The sequence below is a fragment of the Sphaerodactylus townsendi genome, linkage group LG13, assembly GCF_021028975.2.
Source record: "Sphaerodactylus townsendi isolate TG3544 linkage group LG13, MPM_Stown_v2.3, whole genome shotgun sequence".
Taxonomy (NCBI): domain Eukaryota; kingdom Metazoa; phylum Chordata; class Lepidosauria; order Squamata; family Sphaerodactylidae; genus Sphaerodactylus; species Sphaerodactylus townsendi.
Genome location: NC_059437.1, coordinates 36849601 through 36874105, shown reverse-complemented (window position 1 = coordinate 36874105; position 24505 = coordinate 36849601). Strand labels below are relative to the sequence as shown.

Genomic DNA, 24505 nt, shown 5'->3' with positions numbered 1-24505 from the left:
CCTGAAGAAGATGGCAGCGTCAGAGGGTAGACTGTTGGAGTGAGCAATTCGACATGCCTGGACAAGGAGCGGGCACTACATCGCTCTGAGTGTATACAAGTGTTCGCTCCTTGAATGGAATGCCACTGTGAAGGCTGTTTGGAAACTTCATTTGATTCAAAATGCTGTGGCCAGACTGTTGTCAGGGGCTGGTTACAGAGATGGTGTCACGCTTGTGCTGAAATATCTCCACTGGGTAGTCCATGTTTTTTAGACACAACTCAGAAGTGCTGGTCCTTGTCCCTGCTGCCCCACCTGCCAGTTAAGACCCTCTTTCCAGCTCTGTGTTCCCATCTGAAGAAAGGAGGCCCCTGGCAGCCACAGTGGTGGGACTTCAGCTCAGAAATACCTGCTCTACTGACCCTTTGGCCCACAACGCTTCTCTTTACCGAGACTGTTAACTGTAGGTCCCCCCCCCCCTTTTAAAGGTGATATTTAGGGTCTACTTCTAGCAGACAGTATTTAAGACTGCTGAATGTTGGCTTAATGTCTTGTTTCAATGTACATAACGTTGTGCTTGTTGCCTTTATGATTTTTATTTATTGTTTACTCTGTGAGCTGCTTTGGGAAGGTTTGTGAAGAGGCTATATATGAAATAAAGATGCAAAAAAGGGCTTCATCTTTAAAAATATGGCAGCACCCCGAATGTAGATATCTTAGGTGTGTACAGAGTGGCACTTATACAAAATGTATTGTCTGTGTGCTACATGTGGAAGTGGTAGAGATGCTTGACATCACTTGGAATAAACCTACTGCGGTCACAGCTCTTAACCACAAAACAGCTGCAGCGACTGCACTTCTGCGTGGTCAACCCTTGTTTGCAACTCAAAAAGGATGTATAGACCTGTCAGTATCATTGGTACAGAGGTGTAGCTCCAAGGGATGGGGGGGGTGCGATGCACCAGGTGCGTGCCCCTGTGGGGGCATGGTGTGGCGGGATGGGGGCGTTCCAGGGCGGGACAGGGCAGAGGACGCATCAGTGCACTGGGCGCTTTCCCCCCTTGCTATACCTCTGCATTGGCATCATAGGTGGAACTTCCATATTCAGAGGCAGTCTACTTTGCAGTATCAGGGATTAGTTGCTGTCTTCAAGTGCTGCTTGTGAGTTTCCTGGAAGCACCTCCTTAGTGCCTGTTTGAAACAGGACACTGGTAATGATGAGCCCTGAGTCTCCTACTGGTGCTGTGCTGTTGGGGAGATCGCCTGATTCCCAAACAATTTGGCCTGGGCAAGAAACTCCTTCCTAACTGTGATGAGGAGAAAAAAAATCCAGTCCTGAGGATGAGGCAAATTTGATCCACCCACCTATTTTTAAAAAGTGTTGATGGGTTACCTCTGTGTGCCACCCTGTCTATGGTTGTGCCAGTTCTTGGTACCCAAAGGAGGTGCTGGTGTTGACCTAAGATGATGTGTGTGTGTGTGTGGGGGGGGGGCAATTTAGTAAAGGGTTGGAGACAAATGGTGTGTATTTGTTTGGTGGAGATACACTGACAAGCTCTGGCCACAGGGGGCACCCCTGCCACAGGGATGGGCAGCTATTGTCTGGCTGTAAAGGAATCCTCCAGCCTCCCAGCTTTCGAGCAAAGGTGGCTTGCTCATTGCAAGGAGGAAAGCCTGGGAGGTGCTTCTGCAGATCTGCTGAGGAAGGTTTCCTTGGGATGAACAGAATGGGGAAATAAAGCATGGGTATGCTCTTGCTAAAATGCAAAGTGCCCAGTGAGGAGGTCATGCCATAGCTGTAGGGCAGGGAAAGAAGGAGCAAGAAGACCCTGGCTGTGCCTTTGGACAGAAGATCCCAAGAGGGGTGTGTGCATCTGCCTGGACTTCCCTTGCCCCATCCCCTAGACTGGGGAAGGACCCATGATGGGCTGCTGGGATTTCTTCTGGGAATTCTGGAATTATGAGACCTCCAAGGTGATTATTGTGAAAAATCGGCAGCTGGGAGTGATCTACAGACTGGTCCAGTTACTTATCCTGGTCTATTTTATTTGGTGAGTGTTCCCCTGAAATCCTTAATGGGCAGAAGCAAGCCGTGGGTCTGGACTATGTGGGTCTGGAATTACCCCTAAGGGGAGGGGGAAGTAATTAGTATTCATCAATGGAAGACAGAATGCATGGACATATTTATGTGTGTGAATTTGGGCTTAATTTGTGTGAATGAAACATGTGTGTGTGAATTTGGGCATTTGTGTGTGTGAATTTGGGCTTAACTTGTGTGAATGAAACATGTGCTGTTCAAAGTCACTTAAGTAAAAGAGCAAAGTCCCTGCCCACAAGGAACCTCCATTTAAATTATGTGTTTTAATTTAGGTAGACTTGTTTTTATATAAATAAGAAATCTGCGGTATGGAGTGGCCTCTAATGATTTATCCTCTATAACTGCCAATTTTTCATTGTTAAAGTTAAAATACCAACCAAAAGCATATTGCTGTAACACGTCTGCCTTACAAAATGCTGAAATACTTACAATTGCAAATGCCCGCACCTGAACTGCGCCAAGTTGTGAAGTCTGATTCTCAGTATGACAGCAAGCCAAAAGATATACAGCTGCCATTTGTCAGTTCAATATCTGTCAGCATGATTTATACCTGAGGAGATGAAGCCACTCCCAGAAAATCCCAAGTTTAGTTCTGGTTATCTCCTAGTAAAAGATCTCCGGAAGCTGGCTTTGGGAGGTACCTGCTTAAGATGTTTGAGAGCAGCCGGCAGAGTCGGTGGTGTAGACCGATGACCTGGTTCAGTCTTCTCATCCCTATCACCCTGACATTTCATACAGCTTCATTTGATCCAGACTCTTGCATATCAACTTATATTCAGTTCCAGTGCTTCACTTTTGAAGGTGTGAAATGGGCCATTCATATAATTTGCATTCTGTTCAGTTTGGACAATCTCCTGGAGTTGCTTTTCCTGACTATGTGATGCTAGCAGAAGACACAAGAATATTAAATAGACTTTTCTGTCCTACTGACTGATCTTGCACAAATTGAACCAATTCTCTATTCTTCTGTGGTCCAGTAACTCTCCACGGTAGATGAATCCAATGACTTGATTTTAGCAGGAGGTTCCATATTGTTAAACCCCATAGTGTATTTTAGAAGTTAGTTTTGAACTCTATTACAATGCTCCCGTTTTGTGGCTTGGTAGGGATCCCCCCACCCCTTTGAGGCTGAGAGGTTAATTGGGTCAGAGTTGGAGCATGTACAGAGAGCCTTCTCCATTGGCTAGCTGCAACCAATTACATCTAGTCTCCCTACAAGCCTGACATGAAAGGGAAAAGTATTTGACAACTCATTTTTTAAAACAATTCTCATTTATCACAGGTATGTGTTCATCATCCAGAAAGGTTACCAAGAGAGTGAGTCGGGCCCTGAGAGCTCAGTCATCACCAAGGTGAAGGGAGTCACCCGATCAAAACATAAGGTGTGGGATGTGGAGGAGTATGTGAAGCCACCAGAGGTGAGGAGAACATGAGAGCACTCCTACAGCCAGGGAAGATCCACCCATAAGCCTATGGCCAGTGGTTGAGCCCCTGAGCAGACCCTTCAAAGTGATCTAACAGATTCTGGGCAAAGTTAGGAAAGGATCCTTCCGGATGCTCTGCAGAGCCATTGATGGGTTGGGGTGTCTTGCAAATCTGGTTCTCTCTTCCTCCACGTATTCTCAGAACAACCCTGTGATGTAGGCTAGGCTGAGATGAAATGGCTTGTCTAAGATCTCTCAGGAAGTTTAATGGCAAATGGGAATTAGAATCTGGGGCCATTTATGAACTTGTGGCCTCCTTTGCATTAAGCATATGTTCCCTTTGGATTGGATTCTCTGTAATGCACATATTTTGCCCTCTTCTGAACTCACCACTCCTCAGATCAGAGAATCCCTATGATTTCTGAAACCAGTTAAAGTGCAACTTTACTTCTCCCTTCACAGAAAAAGAGAAGGGATTCTGCATGTATTTCACTTTCATCAGTTTTTTTTGCTCCTCCATGCATTCCCCAGCCCACCCAACAGCAAGTCCTCCAGCTCTTCGAGCCAGCAGTTCAGAGCAATTGGAAGAGCTTTCTTTCTGTACAATTTTTTTTGATGCTGCCAGTCTAGCATGAGGGCAATAGACCATTGAAATCAACATGAAATTTGCAGTGTCCATCAAAGTAATGATAGACCCTAGATGGCACAAAAAAGGGGATGGCAGACAACCTCCTCAGCAGGAGGTTGCAATGATAGAACAGGTGAGAAAATGACTGCTTCACTTGGCGAGGGACTCTTTGTAGCGAGAGAGTCCCATTTAAACAGTCTGTATATTCTTGAACTGATATGACAAGTAAGCTTTATGTTTCCTCCTTCTCCCTTTCTCCATCCCCCAAGAGAGAGGAAGCAATGGAACCTGAGCCCACCCTGGTGGGTTAGGGGGCAGAGCATTTTGGCAGGATCTAATGGTGGCATTCAGGAGTGACTTAGCCTCACTGTAGGATGTGTCCATTGTTAAGATCAGTAGATGGCAGTGATGGTGAGCTTCCTGGGCTTGGTGTGTCAACAATTTGGAAAAAGGTCTAACTTGACTCTGCCGGTGTGTCACCCCTCCCCTCTAAACAAAAGAGAAAAGGTTCTTTATATATTCATTTTTTTTAAAAAAATAAAAATGCAGTCCAATCATATGTGGTGCTATGTATTATATAAAGAAACATGAACGGGGCCACTTGGCATACTACCTGTATTGCTTAATAAACCCTGTTCAAAGGAGCCATAATGCTCGCCAGGTTTAATTGTTATGCCTTCTGCCTTGTTACATGGCAGATTTAATAAGCAAGAAAAGGCTAAAAGATTGTGCCCATGTAACGATGGCTCAGTTGAATCTCTGGTCCACCAATTACTTCACTGTCTCAGATTCAAGGAAATCAGATCCAAGTATGTGAATCTCACTCCTTTACATTTACCCGATCTTCCCGATTTAATTAGATTACACTACTTGTTGGACAACCCTGATCCTTCTCTCTGTATGATAGTGGCAGACTTTCTCCTGGAAATTACTAAATGCCAGTAGATCTCCTTCGTCCTAACATGTATATCCTGTATTGTATATGCTTTTTAATCTGTTTTTATTATTGTTGTACTGCTGTCTATGCCAATAAAGGCTTGCTTATGCTATAAAGAAACATCCAATACTTACAAAAATGACTCAAACTCAAATAGGGAGAATAGATGTTGTCAGGTATTGGTGAATGCTGGTGTGTCACCCAAAACATCAAGGTGTGTCACTTTTGATATGCATGCCACAGGTTCACCCTCACTAGTATACAGAATAGTTGAGCTGGGTCAATTGAATCAGTGGCATGACAGCCACCCATGAAGTGGCCAACTCACACACACAGAAAGGTTGGTTAGGTGTCTTCTCTTACCCGCTATCTTCTCTGCAGGGAGGAAGCGTATTCAGTATCATCACCCGTGTCCAAGTCACCCCTTCACAGACTCAGAAGACCTGCCCTGAGGTAGGAGAGCCAAAGCCAGATCTGAAGACCACACCTTGTCCCATTTCCTGTCTTTGGTTTTCTACTTCCTGTGGTCCTGTTGTCTGAAAGTTAGTGCCTCCTTGGAAATGCACTAACTGTCCTAAAATTTCTCTGGACAACATTATCACATTTTTCTTTGTAGGATGTATTTACTAATCTGGCTTCTTCATTCATTGTTCAAACTTCCCCCCTGCTGCTCTTTAATGTTTCAATTTAATAGTGTGCATACTGTGTCAATTTTCTGTTGATTACTTTTGAAAGGGGGAGAAGGGGGTCCTTTTAAGAACTCACCTCTCCTCCGACTGCATCAAAGTGATTTGGTTACAGCGTGTAATTGTTTGAATTCAATATAATTTAGGTGGAGAAGAGTAGCTTCTTTTAGTCATTTCAAAAGAACTATGTCTGTATTAGCTGTATTATTCACAAAGGATACAATCAGTGGTGGGATCCAAAAATTTGAATAACAAGTTCCGATGGTGGTGGGATTCAAACAGTGGCGCCGCCGCACACATGCACCTCCAGCCTATTGGGCAGGGAGGTTGCTTTAGTAACCCCTTCTCGGCACTCAGAAAAAAATAGTAACCACTTCTAGAGAAGTGGTGAGAACTGGTTGGATCCCACCTCTGGGTACAATCCACCATGAACATGACGTTTTGCCTGCACGGGTCCCTTTGAAATGAATGGGAGTTGAGCAAGAGCCCAGTTTGTCTACCAGAGAAAGAAAATAGTCAGACTTGAACGTTCTTATTGAAGCCACCACAGATTTTGTAACAAGAGCTGATGTGTAACCCAGAGGCCACGGTGGGATGCCTTTTCCTGCCCCTGAAACACAAGTTTTTAGCCGTCTTCTTACTATGCTCTCTTGCCTGCCCTCTATAGAGCACGAAGGTGCGCAATGCCATGTGCCGCTCTGACAGTGACTGTGTCATGGGTGAGATGGACATGCTGGGGAATGGTGAGTAACTGTATGATCACTTCAAGATCTGCTGTAATGTAGCAGCTAAGAGGAATGGGCTGGCTGGGATATCCTTCATGCCTCTTCTACAGATTTACTAGGTGGATTTGAGGATGTCACATTCCCTTCTGAGTCCTGTTTGCAGGAAGGGTACAATAATGCCTTCTGGACTAAGAGGAGGCTGTGAGATAGTCGGCTTCCATCTGCGCACTGGCCTTTCCTTCCTTGTAGGAGCGAAGACGGGTCGCTGCGTCCCTGCCAATAAGACCTGTGAGATAATGGCCTGGTGCCCAGTGGAGAATGGAGCAGCTGCCAGGTAATTAGAGGCACAGCAGGGAATTCTGGGTGGACTAAATGGGAGCAGAAGTTCCTTTCCAATGGATACTTGGTTGGAAGAGCAGCAGTGGCATATTGGTTAAGAGCAGGTGCATTCTAATCTGGAGGAATCGGGTTTGATTCCCTGCTCTGTCACTTGAGCTGTGGAGGCTTATCTGGGGAACTAGATTAGCCTGTGCACTCCAACACACGCCAGCTGGGTGACCTTGGATTAGTCACAGCTTTTTGGAACTCTCTCAGTCCCACCCACCTCACTGGGTGTTTGTTGTGAGGGGGGAAGGGAAAGAGATTGTCAGCCCCTTTGAGTCTCCTACAGGAGAGAAAGGGGGGTATAAATCCAAACTCTTCTCTTCTTCTTGATTCTGAGTTGCTCTGTCAGTGAGAAGTGCATTGAGAAGCCTCTTCCACTGGAGGTAGACGGGACTTGTAAAGAATGTTAAGAGTCTTGGTTGCCTTGTGGTGAGTAGACAGTTACCTCCAGCAGACAGGTTTTAATTTCAAAAATCTGCTTGGGCAACAGGATGACACAATAAATAAATACAATACAATATTATCAAAATGTGTATTTACTTCATGTACACATTATACAAAATAAATGACTAGTTAAAAACATAGATTCTGGAAATTAGATCATTACATATTCCGCATAAATATCACAAATAACAACACAGGTGTTATTACAGTTGGTGAATATATCAAATGAACTGCAGAACTATACATATTTCAGATCTTAAAGCCTTTCTCAGTGGTCAATGACATAACATTCCAGACACATATTCAGCAGTCAATGTACATATCCACACCAGGAGTTCATTTCTGAGAATTTAATAAACAAAAAAGGAGGAAAATAATTGCAGTTATAAATAATTATTTTCTATTTATATAATATAAAAGGAAATCTTTATATTTGAATGAGGGGGGAAATGTTTCTGTCTCATCAGGTGTGCAATGGATAAGGATTTATGAAGTAGAAATGTTTTAACTAGTCATTTTTATTTTGTATAATGTCTACAGTAATTAAATATATATTTTGATAATATTGTATTGCAGTTAGCTGGGCCCTTATCAAAATACCATTCCTCTGCCACCCTGTTCTTTCATCCACTTATGTCCACTGAGAACACCAATGGGGTCTCATAGACATTCTCCCTACCCTCCATTGGTCTCTAATACCAGAGGTGAACACATAGAGGAGAAAAAGATTTTGGCAGAGAGACTGATGGGGTGGATGCCCCTTTGGTGCTTTGAATTGCAGCCCACCCACTTTAGACATGACTGGGGCAGATGTGTGTTTAGAAGACAGCCACCCTCGTCTGTATATTTGGGCTCCTTTCTTTCGCTTAACTTGATTACCAAGCTTTCGTGAAACTCCTGTTCATTTTGTTGGGGCTTTCTGAGAGGCTTAGTGTCTGTGATTTAGTATGAAGGGGTGCTGATGGTGTTGATGGAAGGGATCCTGCCTAGGGGAGACAGTCATTTGGAATGTCAATTTGCCCAGTGAGAGCTAGTTGCTTAGGTTAAATGCAGATAACCTCAGTAAATTAAATCCGAAGTTAATTGATGCAACCAAAACAAGTGACTGAAACTAACTGGGGTCTGCTCGGAAATCTGGTCTGGGTGCTCCCTGTGAGAGTCAACTGCAATAGGAGTTTTCTTATGCCCCTTTGCAGCTCCAGCTCTGTGACCTGGAGTGACATCTGAATGCAGCTTTAGCATCTCTTGGGATCTTTCTCCTGGTCCCATCCAAGCATATGGAGGGCCAGATTTTGCAGATATTCCTAAGAGCATCAAGGAGCTGAGCTTTCATTACTGGGAAGGAAGTCTGTGTGGCCCTTTCCAGCTCTGTTTCTTACTTAATATGTGCTATTTTTGTTTGCTAGTGAGGAGCTGGGGAAGATGGCACCAGAGTTCACCATCCTCATCAAGAATAACATTCATTTCCCTCGCTTTCGTTTTTCCAAGTAAGAACTTCCAAGTATCTCGTACTGTTCCCTGTGGGAGAGGTGTAGGGGTAGGGTACCTGGTCAAGGTTACTGGTCATACTAATGTGAAGGAAGCTGGTCTGAAAACTAGAGGTGAGTGGTGACTTGGACAAATATTTACAAATTGACTATGGAGTGGATGTATGCCAATAAAGGCTTGTGTGTGTAGGTTCGTGTGAACTTGCACCATGCGTTGTGTGACTATGGAGTGGAAACCTGGCTTCCTTTAATCAATTTCTTGTAAATGTTTGTGTGAATGGGCCCTTCAGATCAGTATTGGCCTTTCTAATCCTTGCTCTGTCTCCCCCAAGAGGGAACATCAAGGAAAACAAAGATGGCTACCTGAGGAACTGCAACTTCAATGAGACCACAGACCTTTACTGCCCCATCTTCAAGTTGGGCTTCATCGTGGAGCAGGCAGGAGAGAACTTCACCGAGTTGGCTGAAACGGTATCCATTGCTGATTGGAGTTGCCCTCTTTCTGGTCAAGCCTTTTGACTAAACTCACTTGCACTATCACAAAGGTGACTGCTAATTTAGGCAGTTTAAGATAAAAATTAAACACGTTTATGCAGAAGGGTAAGTATACCGTGGTACTTCCACTTGCGGAGGCAGTATACTTCTGGATATCAGAACTGGTTCCTCTATTTTTCCAGCAACAATAGCAATCAAGCTTCACCATTCCTTCTGGGGGATATGTAACATGCCCCCTTAGCCAGAGGACACGTTTGTAGGATCTGTTCCTTTAAATCCTTGCAGCACATTGCTTGCAAAAGAGTCTGGGAGATGCCTCTTCTTTCATAAGAGATGCCTCTTTTTAACTCCAATACATAATTTCCCATCCTGACCTGGATGGCCTAGGCTAGCCTGATCTTGTCAGATTTCAGAACCTAAGCAAGGTCAGTCCTGGTTAGTGCCATCTTGGATGGGAGACCACCAAGGAAGACCAGAGTTGCTGTGCAGAGGCAGGTGATGGCAAACCATCTTTGTTAGTCTCTTGCCTTGAAAACCATACTGGGTTGCCATGTTGGTTGCAACTTGATGGCCCTTCATATACACACAGATGCTTCTCCCCTTTGACATATTCTGGGCTTCATTTTGGCAATACAAAACAAAATCTAGAGCTGAATACTCAGTAAACATGAAATTCCTGGAACTAGTGAATTGTAGCCATGTAGTCAGCTGATCTATGATGGCATCATGAGACGTAGCTGGAGTCTCTTCCGCACATGCAGAGCAAAGCACTTTCAGTCCACTTTCAATGCACTTGGAAGCTGGATTTTACTGTGTGGAATAGCAAAATCGACTCTCAAACAATTGTAAAAGTGGATTGATTCTGCATTATTCTGCATGTGCGGAAGGGGCCAGGGTCCCACGTGTTGCAGCTAGTTGAAGGAGAGGTAGAACTACTATAAACACTTGTACATATAATCAGCACTGAGGGCAGCTGCAGCAGTCACTTCATTGTTACCTGTTTTGTGAGAACAGCAACACATAACGAGAAGACACTTTCTCTGCTTAATTAGCATCAGTTTCTTCACAAAACCTATCCAAATTTTCCAAGGAAAAATTTATTGTGTGTGCAAATGCTATTTCCAGCTTGTCCTTTTGAGCCACCAGAGTTTTGTTTTGTCTTATTCTCACTTCCATTCTTCATAGATTTCAGTTTTTGGAGACCTGCAGGGGACAGAAATGACCTAACGTAATTGAAAGTATTTATAAGCCCACTTGTCTACCTCCCAGGCAACTGAATGACCTTGGACCAGCCACTGTCACTGTTTCACGGCTAACTAACCTCGCGGGGTTGTTGTAATGGAAATAGAGGAGGGAGTCATATTCACTTTTCTGAGCTCCTTCCAGGAAGGCTGGAATAACAATAAACAAATGATGGTGAAAATTGGTTGTGGTGGGTTTTCCGGGCTGTGTGGCCGTGGTCTGGTAGATCTTGTTCCTAACATTTCACCTGCATCTGCAGCTGGCATCTTCAGAGGTGTATCACAGAGAGAAGTGTGTTACACACTGTGTCCCACAACAACCAGTTGAGTCTGGCTGTGAAAGCCTTCGACAATACAGTGCTGAAGATTGTTCATGTGCCACTAGCAGGATCCACCCCAGATAAGAACGTAAGAACATAAGAACTAGCCTGTTGGATCAGACCAGAGTCCATCTAGTCCAGCACTCTGCTATTCGCAGTGGCCCACCAGGTGCCTTTGGGAGCTCACGTGCAGGATGTAAAAGCAATGGCCTTCTGTTGCTGCTGCTCCCAAGCACCTGGTCTGCTAAGGCATTTGCAATCTCAGATCAAGGAGGATCAAGATTGGTAGCCATAGATCGACTTCTCCTCCATAAATCTGTCCAAGCCCTTTTTAAAGCTATCCAGGTCTCTGCCTCCCCATATTTAGAAGCTTTGTCTAAAGCAGGGGTCTTCAAACTATGGCCCTCCAGATGTTCATGGACTACAATTCCCATCAGCCCCTGCCATCAAGGCCAAGTGGCAGGGCTGATGGGAATTGTAGTTTATGAACATCTGGGGGGGCCATAGTTTGAAAACCCCTAGTCTAAAGCTTTGCAGATTGGTGTGAGGTTGCTGCCCCCTCCCCTTCAGAATAGCCCACTCCTGTTGCAGCTGTCTCAACTCAACTCCATTCAATACACCTTCCAAGCCAGGGCCTCTGCCAGCCGAGGCAGTTGCATTTGCCAATTCCGGGTAGCTGGCTGGCCTTTAATTGCCTTTCTTTTCACATCAATCAGCCCTAATAGCTCCCTCAGGATTGAGTATATTATCAGTTGCTTCAGTAAAGTCAGTCTCTCAGCCATACCGGCAGCTCCAAGCTTTGTAATTGACAGAAGAGGTCAAGGGGCTTCGGGATGAGTTCTTATGGGCTCTAGGCTATTACTTAACCCAGTGAGGTTCAGATGCTTTCTTCCTACCTATATGTGAGAAGTCTTTGCAAGATCTTTGGAGGAGAGGAGGAGTGAGACGTAGTGCATATGCACTGGCAACTCACCCTTAGAACAATAGTTTTGTTTTCAAATTGGCAGGTAGAGGCAGGATTATAAGGGGACAATTGCTCTGCTTAAGTGATGTGGATTCCAAAGCAGCATCAAGTTGACTAAGATCCCAGTCCTCACATGTAACAGTCCTGGGCATGTCAGCTGCTTCTACTAGCCTGCCACACCAGGACTAAGGCAGACCTCAGTTTTCCACAGTTCATAATGCAAACCTCCATTTTCTATCATGGCCTGTGTTCTGTGGGTCCTGCAGGGCTTGTGTAGGGTTGTGCTAACAAACAGGAGTTCCATTTGAGTTTCTCAGCTGAGGCTCCAATGTGGCTTGACTTGGCCCAGTTTATCTAGTAACTGGTCTTGCAATTGTCAGTGGCTCTACAGAAAGGATCAGGGAACTCACACTTAACAATAATCATGGAGTCAGTTATGGTTAACAAAGACTCATTAAGTGTATGTTTAAGCAAAGGAAGTCTGCAGTCCTCATGGCTGAGGAAGAGTTTATAAAATGTTGGCAGTTTCTACCAAAAACTTAGGAAAGGGGAAGCCTGTCAGAATTTCATAAGAAGCTTATCTACAAATTGGGTCAGGGCTCTTCTGACCTCTCACCTGCCTTGCAGCCAGGCTGCAGCAGTGGGGGACTTATTTCCCTAAGCTCTACGGGACCCAGTTCAGAATGGACCTATGGTACAAACAGCAAAGGGACTTCAGCTGAACCAAAAGCAGAAGGGGGCCATTATTTGCCCTCCTGTGGGACTGTATGTGCACTAAATATTACAGGAAGTCCTGTGCTCTGCTGCAAAGGATAACTACAGCTACCTTCTGGTCAGTTCTTAATTCATTTCTTATTCACCACATGTTCTTCCTGTGCCTTGGGCTCTGCTTCCTGCTCCAAGTCCCAGGACCATCATGAGGCAATAGACATTTGCTCATAGATGTTTCACGAATCCAAAAGTGTTTCTTTCTGAAATGTTGATGAGAAAATGAATATTCCAACATATTCTTGGTGGGTCATTAATGGTTCTATTAATGATTGTGCTGGCTCTTCTTTGGTTAGAATGCTAAAACACATTGCCCCGCGAGGCACAGGCATTGCTGTGGTTGATCCTTCACCCACCTTCTTTTCCTAGGGTGGTGTGATTGGAGTTATCATCAACTGGAACTGTAACCTGGACTTGCCTGACTCAGCATGTAATCCCCGATACTCCTTCCGTCGGCTTGACCCCAAGTGGGCCCAGGCTTCCTCCGGCTACAATTACAGGTAACAGTACTCTCCCTGGCAGGGTCTGCTCAAGACATTTGGTTGCCCCAGGGAAAAATAATGTTGCAGCATCATTATCTATGTCTTATTGTTGGTGTGTTTATGAGATTATACACACTGAGTGAGTCCCTGTTCTGTGTGTGCCTCTTGATTGAGACTTAGGCAAAGATGCAGTTGGCAGCCTCCTCTAAAAGCAAGAAATTCTACTGGCTCTCTGTAGCGGGGGAAGTTCCAGGTAGTTCTATTGGTTCAAAAACCGAATATATGGAATGCCTTTCATTTAAGATCAGTCTGAGTAACACAAAACACTGAGTGGACTTTTATTGGTCCAGAATTCATCATTAGGCTGGATGTTTAAAAAGGGAAGGGGGAGATTTTGGGTCATGGTCTCAAGGGCCTCCACCTGCATCCTAAGCAGAATGTCACATAATGGGTGTCTTCTCAGTCAGATATTGGGTTGCACTTTTGATCTTTCTGTAAAGAAAATAGCATAATGGCTGCCTTCAGCTGCAAATAATCAAACATCTAACACCAAAGGGTAGATGTTGGTCCCTTAACAGGCTGAAGGCTGAAGAAAAACATCATAGCTCTAATACTCAACAAAGCTCCACAAAAGCTCCCCAGTCCGCTCTCCAGTTAGCAGTCTTCCTTGGTCTGTCATTTCTTAAATTCTAAGGTATCTATGGGGGTGGAAAATTTTAATATTTTCTTATTGTCTGCTGGAGATGAACAGAGGACTGTGCAGGGGAGGGAGTTTGGTGCCAATAATGAAATTGTTTCAATCCACCTCGGCCCTAATCTCTCACCCCACTTCCGGCATCCAGGTTTGCCAAGTACTACCAGTGCAGCGGGAAAAGCACTCGCACCTTGATCAAGGCCTATGGGATCCGCATTGATGTGATTGTGCATGGCCAAGTGAGTGACGTGTGGGCCTTTCCTATCCCCCTACCCGCTTGCCATTTTCACAGCTATGGAAAGAGATGAGCCTAGGGCAGTGGTGGCGAACCTATGGCACTCCAGATGTTCATGGACTACAATTCCCATCAGCCCCTGCCAGCATGGCCAATCTGAAGTGTCATAGGTTTGCCACCATGGCCCTAGAGTTACAAGTGCTTTGCAGGCAACAAAGATCAATCCACCTGGAGAAAATAGCTGCTTTGGAAGGTGGACTCGATGGCCTTATATCCTATTGAAATCCCTCCCCCCCCCAAACCCCACCGCCCTGAGCTTCCGTCCCCCCAATCTCCCGGTATTTCCAATCTGGAACAGGTAACCCTATATGAGACTGTGCCACACTCCAAGGGTTTCCTGGTTGCAGGGATAACAGTTGCCTCAGGGTTCACACTGCAGATGCTGATGGGGATCTCTTGCTCTTTTCACCAGGCAGGCAAGTTCAGTCTTATCCCCACCATCATTAACTTGGCCACGGCCCTGACATCAGTAGGGGTGGTGAGTATTGGTGCCCCTGCTGTTCCTTTGTGCTGGGATGGAGGTTTTTCCTTCCGGGAGCTGATTTATACCTTTTGTACCTCCTCTCTAGGGCTCCTTCCTCTGTGACTGGATTTTATTGACCTTCATGAACAAGAATGAGGTTTATAGTGCTCGGAAGTTTGACCAGGTACTGAGCTGCTGTTCGCATGCCGGAAAATCCGACTCAAGATATTTTACATTTCCCGCCTTGGGGCCTAAACAAACACCCCACCCCAGACATTCTTCTGCAAAGATCCCAAGAGCTGTACAAGAGCATCACTGTGCTCTGCATGCAGTGGCTTTCAAACAGGGAACCGTTTTACTCATCAAAATGTTGACCATTGAACCCCACTTCATAGCAGAAGAGTCTAGGGTACATACACAGCTCTCACGGGGCACCGTCCAGGCCATTGTGGGTCTCTGCTGCTCTACCTGAACTTTCCTGGAAGCAGAGCCACTGAAAGGGAAGGGAGCTGGCATGCTTGTCACTCTGGACACACATAAGTGGGCCCGTCATGAAATTTGTTTTCATATGATATTGGATCTGGGCAGCGTCTGTGTGTGTGTGTGCGGACAGAACATATTTTTGTCTGGAGGCCTGTAGTGACTCGTCTGTTGGAAAAGCATTCCATGGATGCACATTACAGAGAAAATAGAAAGCACAACAGTTATCTGTAGAATCGGCAGCTGCAGGTTGGGAAATACCTGGGGATTTTGGAAGATGGACTTTATGGCAATCTACCCCATTGAAGTCCCTTCCTCAGCAGAGGAAATTGGGACTTGGGGAGGGACATCAATGGGTTAGATTACCATAAAGTTCATTTTCCCAAGTAGCCGTTTTCTCAAAGTCAACTGATCTCTGTCATCTGGAGATCAGTTGTGATCCCGGATCTCCAGGCACCAGATGGAGGCTAGCAACGCTAATTATCAAATATTATAGGCTCTCTGATGGCCTTGCAAGAAATCCCAAGGTTACCCAGAATAGTTTGAAAAGTCTACTTTAGATCTGATAAAGAGAGTGCGGTAATAGAATTAACTCTGTATGTGTGTGTGTGTATGTGTGAAGGGCACCATTTCAGCATGCTAATCATTTCATTCCTCCTCCCCCACACACTAATGGTTTAGTTTAGACCAGACTCTACCTGGTACTTTTATTTTTTCAGGAAGGTTTTGTTTTTCATTCTGCAGTAGTCCTCTTCCATGGAATAGTCTGTTTTATCTGCTACAAAATGCCCAACAACTCTTTTTGGGATGGGTGCAGACCAACCCTTGGTCTTGAGGGATGGAAAGATCAGGAGGTATAAGCCAGTATTAGCTTACCTGGTCTTCCTTTCCCACTGAACTGACTCCCCCTGTTGCCAGTCTGGGACCCCATCCATCAACATCACTAACTACCCCTCCTTTCTTCCACCTCTGGCCAGATGTCCAAGTGTCCAAAGATGACCCCGACCACAGAATTCAACACTAGCACTTCCTGTACCCCGGACTCCTCGCTTGCAGATTCCAAGGCTCCCATTCACCTCTGAGCCACGGACCCGGCCTCCTCCTGAGTTTCCAGGCCTGCTTGTGCATCTGATGGACTTATTTTTTTTTTCTGCAACTGCTCCTGCTGTAATAAATTTATTAGCCCTCATGGTACAACAGGTCTCTGTCATCTTCACTATAATGGACTAAAACAGCAACGCTTGTGAAATTTGTGTGTGTTTTTTTTTTGCAGCATACAAGGTGCTTAGGCATGAGAGTTTAATGGATCTGTCTATAGACCTGGCTTTCCATTTAGCCAGATTCAATATAGACAGATGATGAGAAACAAAGCAAACAGTCATTTCCTCCTATGCAGGTTGCAGCAGGTAGCTCAGCCACGTAGCACTGTCAAGGTCCAATAGCACACAGATTGGCATGCAAACAGAGGCTGCCCAATGTGCCTCAGCATGATTCCTGTCAGTCTCTTTCCATCCAGAGTGATTAATCTGATGCACTTAGTTATCACCTAAAGCAAAGGCACAGAAGATCATCAACTTGGCATAATCTCTTTCACTGGAGGTAAGGTCATTTTCAGGTGAATTTATGACCCTAGCATTAGTTCAGGTCTGTGCCTCAGCTGTTTAGTGGACTAGTGCAATTCAGTGAATTGGCAATCCCTGCGCAAGCGTCTCGTTGTCTGCTCCTCCTCAGCGGCAATTGCCAGGAAGAAGGTGGGGGGATTGTACTGAATACACCTGGCAGGTAATATGTGTAATGCATGGACCAGCCTTGATCATTCTTACACTAAAGGTCCTGACAAGGCGATATAATGTAGAATCAGAGCAGGACTTGGGTACTTTTCCCAGTTATACCAACCTTCTGCAGATGCAGGAACTTTCTCTTACTCCTGCCAAAACTCCCTTCTTCACAATCATTCATGGGCCAGAAGTCTCTTATTTGCATTTGGGCTATTGAGAGCATTTTGCTAGCTGCTCCCTCCCCCCACCCATATCACCTTCCTAACCCCCCCCCCCTTTGCCATGCTTGCTTGCATGTCCCGTGGATGGTGGTTGCACAGCCTTGCTGCTGCTAAGTGCTTGCAGGACAGGCTAAGTCAATTAGAAATGCATTTGGAGATAATAGAGGAAGCCAAGCAGGCAGATTGATGTTCCTAATTTGATTGCCCAGCTCTTCCCACTCTAGAATAAATCCCAGTACATTTCCAGCTCCCACTACTCACCAATGGGCTCAGGCAGAATTTCTTGTTGCCCCCGCCTGGTGCATCATCAACTAAGAGAGGTCTTCTTCTGAGTCTGATGGGTGAAGTAGGGTGCTGCTATTATAGGGTGGAAGGGCAGTGACACCATAGGATATGTGGCAAGAGGAGCACTCCTAGACCCAACCAAACTCTGAGGTCTTTAGGGGAGAAGGGATTTTTTTTTTGTGGAGTTGCAAGCATTCTGCCTGAGAAGACCAAGAAAATGCTTGCAAGCCACTGGGTTGAGAGATAAAAAGAGAAGAGGGCCTTTGAGCCACAGGGGATTGCTTGGATAAGAAAGCAGAATGTAATGGCAGAGTAGACTAAGACTAAGAGCCCTTGATCATTTCAGCATCAGGATCCTGCTATTAGTCCACTTCACCAGATAAGCTTTTGGCAATCAGGTAAAAGGGAAGCCCAGGTGTACTTTTTAGAGCCGCTCAGGAGAGGGAATTCTGGGTAAATGCAACTTGTTATGGAGAGTTAAGAAAAGCTGCGACTACTGAAATTTCCCTTTCTACGCTCTCCTCAGAGGCGAGGCTTTGGTTCTGGTTGCTCTGATTTTGCCTTTTTAAAAAGCTATAATAAAATTAATAGTGGTGACGTTGCTGCTGCCAGCCTGGGTTGGGGCGCTGCCTTCTCGTAGACCTCAGCTCAGCAGTGAAGAGCAACAATGCAGGCAGCAATCTACGCAGATACTCAAACGCAGAAGAAAAAGGCATCCTGATTTTATGGTCTGGAAAATTGCCTATCTTCTGAAAAGGAGGAGGAGGATTTCTTCCTCTATGCAGAATACTTCACACAGCCTTGCTGGAATCTCCTCCTGCAGTCTCAGAAAAAAAAATAATAAAAGCCAGGTGGACAATAAAAAAGCCAAACATTAACTGGATCATGTTGCTTCCACAATCCAATTATATTCAGATTGCTCTCCACCTCTGGGACAGATTTGGTTTCATTCTCTTCATCAGGGTGAATGATGGTCATTTCGGCTTCACCACTGTCCTAATGGGGTCAGTAGCGATGAAAGATGCTGTAGTCAAGAATCTGCTGTTGCAAAGGCAATACCGGATTCAAACTGGAAAGTGAGTAGTTTGGGAGAATGCTGGGAAAAAGGTATTGGAGCTGTTGGTTTAAAAAATCACTAACGTCTTGGAGTCTGTGGGCCCTCTGAAAGGAAGCAATTAGACTTCTGCTTGAAAAAAAAGACTGCATGGGCTCGGGATGAGTTGAGCAGTTATAGGCCAGTCTCTAATTTACCTTTTCTGGGGAAGGTGAAAAATCACGAGCGGGTGGAGCAGCTTTGGGAGTTCTTGGATGACACATCTGCTCTTGAGCGGACGGATGATTGTCACTTAAAGGTGGAATGGTGTTGATGTTGTTAGACCTGTCTGTGGCCTTTTGTACCATTGACCTGTCCGTCCATCCGTCCGTCCGTCCGTCCGTCCATCCATCCGAGTATGGAGTTGGTGTTAAGAGAATAGCCCTTCAGTGGTCTTGTTCTTTTCTGTCAGATAGTTTCTGCTGGAGGAGCAGAACCAGCTGGGATTTGTTGCAGGTAAAGCAGAACCCACAAAGTCCTGTTCTCTCACCCATTTAAATATGAAGCTGCTGAATGACTGTCTGGAGTTTTGGAGTTGAGCAACATCGGTATGCCGGTGACATCTCACTCTACTTTTTGTTATCCAGGCCTTCAGAGGTATCCATCTTGGGTCTTAACTGGTGCTTTGAAGCCATGGATATGTGGCTAAGGCAGAAGAAATTGAAATGAATCCAGATGAGATGCTGGTCAGGAAAGCTGAGGTTCTAGAGGGTTTGGATCCACTGGAGGAACCGGGTTTGATTCCCAGCTCTGCCGCCTGAGCTGTGGAGGCTTATCTGGGGAATTCAGATTAGCCTGTACACTCCCACACACGCCAGCTGGGTGACCTTGGGCTAGTCACAGCTTTTCAGAGCTCTCTCAGCCCCACCTACCTCACAGGGTGTTTGTTGTGAGGGGGGAAGGGCAAGGAGATTGTAAGCCCCTTTGAGTCTCCTGCAGGAGAGAAAGGGGGGATATAAATTCAAACTCTTCTTCTTCTTGTTCTGGAGTACAGTTGGCAATTTGCAGAGCAGGTTAAGACCTTGGGGATGCTTACAGAACCAAACTCACTGCTTAAAAATCAGATTGGCATGGTGACCAAGAGTGACTTCTATCAGCTGCGTATGGTTTGCCAATTCTTAGACTCATCTGATGTGGCCACAGTGATCCATGCTTTGTGGTACCCTTGAAGTTTGACTGCTGTAATGCACTGTACTTTGGGCTGCCCTTGAATATGCCACCAAACTTCCAGGTGATTTAGAATGTGGCAACTAGCTTACTGTCAGTGGACTGCTGACAAGAGCACTCCTTGCCTATCTTAAAACAGCTATACTAGCTGCCAGTTTGTTCCCAAATCTGATGCAAGATGCTGGATATGACCTTTAAGGTCTAAAGGACTGTCTCCTTCCATATATCTCTGTGTGCCAAACTATGGCCATTGTGTTACCACTTATTGGTTTGTCTCCCGCTTAAGGGAGACTGCCTGGCATCAGTCTAGGCCCGCGCCTTCACCCTAGTAGCTCCCACTTTGTAGAAAGGACTCTTTTAGGAGGTGAGTGGGATGCTCTTCTTGGGAATTTTAGGAGATACTGCAAGGCCACTTTATTTGCCAGGGCTATTAATGGAGTACAAACTGCAGGTATCTGGGGGGAGGGACTTATTCAGGGTTCTGTTTTGTCGGCTTTAAACTACAATAACCATGATCTGTAGGCTTCTTTGAAGTATAAGGAAATGTGGGATATAAATGTGGAGGAAGACTCAAAGGTATGCTTAGTAACTTAGTCAACATGTAAGTTTCCAGCCTTTTCATACTCAGGTCCCAGTCTCCAAAATCAGATTCATGGGTAAACTTATTTTTACAGCTTCCACTAGCTCCATGCTGTACCTCGCTCGAGTGGGTTTAGAAAAACAACAAATAAGAGGTTTATCAAGCTCCTGTTGGTAGCTGATGCGATGGGACTACTCTAATGCATGAGTGAGACCTTTTCTTGCTACTGTTGCTTTCCCCTTTTCTGTCCAAGTAACAGTGGTTGAGTAATTGGTATAATCCACTTAATATCAAGACATGATGCAACTGCAGGGTCAAAACCCAGGAGTGAGGAGAACGAATGTATGCCGGGAGAGCAACGGTAGTGCTGGAAAAGGCGAGTGGGGGGCTTTGCTTCCCTCCCCTCTTCGACCTGATCTGCTCAGACTTTGCAACGATCCATTAGGAGCACTAATGACTTATTTACTAATGCATGAGCAGAGAAAACTGCCTTGCTGTTCCCAACATTCAGTGAGGGTCCAGGAGGGATGTTGCTGCCCCCTCCCCCGATCGATGGGATGATGTGGGAGGGGGTGGTGGGAGGCAGCACTAAATGAGCCTCCGAGGCAGAGCTTCCAGATAACCATAAAGGCTCTTGACACCATTAGAGGTGGATTAACTCTCCCCCGCAAGCTTCAGACTGTAGCCTTTTCCTGGGAGGTTTCTCTACATGTGGAAGAGCACAGAAAGACTTGATGGTGAAATAAGTCTTCAATTGCTCTTGCTTTCTGAACAGAGCGAAACTGTTATTGACACCCTGAGACCTTCTGATCTTACAGAAATGCAACAATCACACAGCTGTTCCCTTAAGGGCTCTTTGGCAGGAAAGGGAGATTGACCTGAGTTGCAAAGCTGTGTTGTGTCGACTTTCTCTGCCCAGTGCAGTACTGTCTGTATATCACGGAGCGTGTGTGTGGGGAGGGAAGCCCCCACACTGCTATGATACTAAATTACTTCCAGGGCACTGACAGGAGCAGCAATCTCATCCCACCAAATGGAAGCTCTTCACTGTTGCGTTAAGAGGCCACAGGCTAACTTCAGTCCTCTGTCTTAGAAGAATGAAGGAAAGAGACTGGTTTCAGTCAGCTCATCAGAAAAAAGATTGGTGGTTATTGAAAAAAAAAAGATTGTTTATGATTTATTTAAAAAACCCAAACAGAAATACAATAAAAATTGGGAAAGACAAAGACACCCCCGCCCCCAATTAAGGCATAATTTTCCACACAGGGATCCTGGAAGCAGCAAGATGGGTGTGTGTGTATTCTGGACTGGTTTTAGCACAGTTTGGTTCCCTGTTTCCTCTTGAGCCATTTGGGTTGCTTGCTTCTTCTGTTTCCCTGAAGCATGGAAAGAATTTCAAGTTTGTAAGAGTCTTCTGGCCTGGGGCAAAGCCCACCAGTAGCTCAGGCTCCCCAGGCCATACAGTTTAGGGGTGCAGCTGCAACTTTGTCTGACAGTGTTCTTATCAGAGAAAATGAGGGTTCATCTGTAGCAGCCATTTAATGGTTTCCAGCAAGAAGGCCATGTTGTAGTGCTGGGCAATGCTCTGGAAGATCTTCAAATGCTCCATGAAGGTCTGTGTTGGAAGGAGAAGAGAGGTCATATTCAAACACAGAATTAGAGAAGGGCCTTAAGCTAAGCATGAAAAGAAGGGTATCCACACCTAGGGAAATGGAAGGAGGTAGCAAAATGTACCTTGGTAGGCAAGAGGAGGTCAAAGTCCCCAGCACAGCTGCAGTACACGGGCATGTGGGTGTCCTTGATGCCTTTGCACTTCTGGCACACCTGGAACAAAAATGGCACTTGGAAGCAGAGCCTTTGCTTGCCTGGAAACACCCAATAAAGCACCTGGCACACTTTTGTGGAGCAAGCTCAACAGCTATCCCTGGCTCAGAACCACAGAGTCCACGGAATGGAAGGCTGCTATCCCTCCCTTCTCCCCCAACTCCCAGTGACAAATGGCAGGAGGAAACAAGAGGTGCTTCTAGAAGAGAACAAACAGCTAATATTTGCAAATGTCTCAAGCAAAGGAGCCAGGTCACATTTTTCAGAAAAGGGAGGTAGAATGAAAGGAGAACCTACTTTGTGTCACCAGATCCTTCCTGTTTAATGGTGCAAGACCCTAAAGATCTCAGCACACTGAAATATTTTATTGCATGATAGAACTGCCTGCAATTACTGGACTTCAGGCTGCAGGTACCACAACTGCAAGACTGAATGCCCCATTTATTTTTTAAAAATAGGGAGGGAGAGAGGACATATTTCAGAGAGAAGCATGCTCAGTAAGCATTGTTCTCAATGTGCCAGTTTTCTATCCACAGTCTGAAGTGATATCACTTGGGAACAGTTTTAAGTCTATGATGAGCTGTTGGGTCTAAAAGCCTTCCAAGAGGACCACTGCTGTTAAACACACTGAAGCTGGGATAGGTTGCAGTGATTCAGTACTTGTGGGCCAAGATGAAGCCCTCTTAGGCTCATTCGGCGGAGTTGTGAGGCTCTACAATCTCCTGTGAATTGGGCTATCCCTCCTCACCAGATCCTGAAGCATGAAGGCCATCAGCTTCTTCTGCAAGGCTTCCACCAGAGCCATCTCTATACCCTCAGAGTCGTAGTGGGCTTGGCAGTTGGAACATACCCAGTTGGGCAGAATGGAGCCATCCTGGAAGGCAACAGGCACAGATCGACAAAAGTGAGTAGCAAGTCAGGTAGAAAGTTACTGAAGGCCCTGGGCTTGATCCAGGGTTTCAAGGTTTTAAATAATTTTTTTTTTGCCTCTGGAATTGTAGGAGATGAATTACCTGTTCTTACTGACAGTGAATATGATCCAGCCACTGAGGAAGTAAGTTTGAAAAGAGAGAGACAAAGCCAGGAAGATTAAGTCATTTTGGGAGGTTGGTGGCAAGGAGAAGACACCACAGTGACAAGTGGTACCTGAGAGAGGGCTGGGTCCTTGCAGAGGTCCAAATCCCTGCAGAAGTTGCAGTTCCTGCAGATCACCTCTGGGAGAACGTAGGAGCGACAGGGGTCCTGAAAGTGGGCCTCTTCTGAAAATTCACCCACTTCAATTAAGCGAAGGAGGTCTCGCTTCAGCTTGCTCACCTGGTTGGTGATGTTAGTGTCTAGAGACAATACCTGGGAGGTGGTGGTGAGAGGTGGGCGGAGAAAAAGATAAGATATGAGCCACCTAGCTCAGGTCAGAGTGGGCTGCAATCTAACAAACCCTGCAACTTTCCTCACCTGACAGACACATTTAATGAACTCCAGTGCTGGGTTGTTGAACATTAGGTATGAGCCAGGAAGGGCTGGAAACATCTCAGAAGGTTCCGTGGTGCGGCGAGAGCCACTCACTTTCTTCTGGATCTTCTGGGTGATGGTGAAGAAGCTCTGGGTAAGTTCATTGGCAACATATTCCTGTGAGAAGGTGATCACGCCTGAGGGAGGGGACAGAGACGGCACATACAAAACAGACACACCACAGATACCATGTGACTTGGTGGACAGACCCACGCCTCCTTCACATGCCAACTGACACATTCTCATTTCTACACTCATTTCTAGGGCAGAAAGGCCACCTTGTAACAATCTTGTGAAATAGGCTAATCAGTACCCCACTTAACAGGTGAAAAAGAGCAACACGTCAAAATAACAAGAATTTTTAAAAGTATTTATATGTTTTTTAAAAGGGGGAAAGCAATGAAAAGGGGACTTAGCAGATAAAAATACTTAGCATTTACTGCACAAGCCATGATCTTTAAAGGTAGGTACTATTATTTATTTGCATAGAGGAGATTGGGCAACTGAAGAAGGGTTTCCTTAAGCATTTCTATGAGTTTATGGCTAAGCTGGGATCTAAGCCAAGGTTCTCTAGTTCAGAGATCTCACTTGCTATACTACACAACAGCTTATGCAATGTGTGGGGAGGGAAGCAGTCTGGCACTCACCAGGCATAGCACCTGGCTCTCCCCTGGGCTCCTGGGAGATCTGGCTGTTTGCCCGTCTTTTGATGGGGGTGTTCCCAGGGGTGTTCTGCCGCATTTCTTCCTTCATGCTGTGGTACACAGCAACTATGTAGGCTAGGAGAGAGACACAAGGTTGGTAAATGGAAAAGCAACAATCCCTCTCCAAAGGAGAAGCAGGGACCGCAGTCCACTTCATGGGACTGCAAATCCTGTAGGCTCCTGCAGATACAAACACAGTCTTTTCCAAGGGAAGCAATTGCTTCAGTGTAGCCAAGACCACTTGAATTTGACTAGCCACATGGAAAGACTAATGCAATTTGAATGGCTTTTCTGAGCAGGCAGCTGGATTGAGGTGGGGATAAGGATTCTTAGTCTTCTGATGGGGCATT

At 45.6% G+C, this 24505-nt stretch overlaps 2 protein-coding genes across 2 annotated transcripts in view; one reads left to right on the top strand and one right to left on the bottom strand.

Moving 5' to 3' along the window:
* The first annotated feature begins 1633 nt into the window (after positions 1–1633).
* P2RX2 (purinergic receptor P2X 2) lies at positions 1634–16180 on the top strand. The gene is made up of 12 exons (XM_048514570.1): positions 1634–2030; positions 3360–3495; positions 5448–5519; positions 6420–6495; positions 6727–6811; positions 8712–8792; positions 9125–9263; positions 12950–13080; positions 13905–13995; positions 14464–14529; positions 14621–14698; positions 15972–16180. Exons 1-12 carry the CDS (start codon positions 1900–1902, stop codon positions 16074–16076), a joined length of 1191 nt encoding a protein of 396 aa, XP_048370527.1. The 5' UTR covers positions 1634–1899; the 3' UTR covers positions 16077–16180.
* A 5093-nt stretch (positions 16181–21273) lies between these two features.
* POLE (DNA polymerase epsilon, catalytic subunit) overlaps positions 21274–24505 on the bottom strand; it is a 54006-nt gene continuing 50774 nt past the window's right edge. The window contains exons 44-49 of the mRNA XM_048514808.1: positions 24099–24230; positions 23395–23588; positions 23089–23289; positions 22691–22816; positions 21853–21942; positions 21274–21733 (exon numbers count right to left, since the gene is read on the bottom strand). Coding sequence (XP_048370765.1) covers positions 21623–21733; positions 21853–21942; positions 22691–22816; positions 23089–23289; positions 23395–23588; positions 24099–24230 — 854 coding nt within the window. The 3' untranslated portion in view covers positions 21274–21622. The remainder of the gene's footprint in view (positions 21734–21852; positions 21943–22690; positions 22817–23088; positions 23290–23394; positions 23589–24098; positions 24231–24505) is intronic.

Bases quoted from the DNA above. Each gene is read 5' to 3' on its own strand.
- P2RX2 (XM_048514570.1), top strand. From the start codon at position 1,900: ATGATGGGCTGCTGGGATTTCTTCTGGGAATTCTGGAATTATGAGACC. The intron at 3,496-5,447 runs GTGAGGAGAACA...TCTTCTCTGCAG, and splicing joins AGTATGTGAAGCCACCAGAG to GGAGGAAGCGTATTCAGTAT. The intron at 13,996-14,463 runs GTGAGTGACGTG...TCTTTTCACCAG, and splicing joins ATGTGATTGTGCATGGCCAA to GCAGGCAAGTTCAGTCTTAT.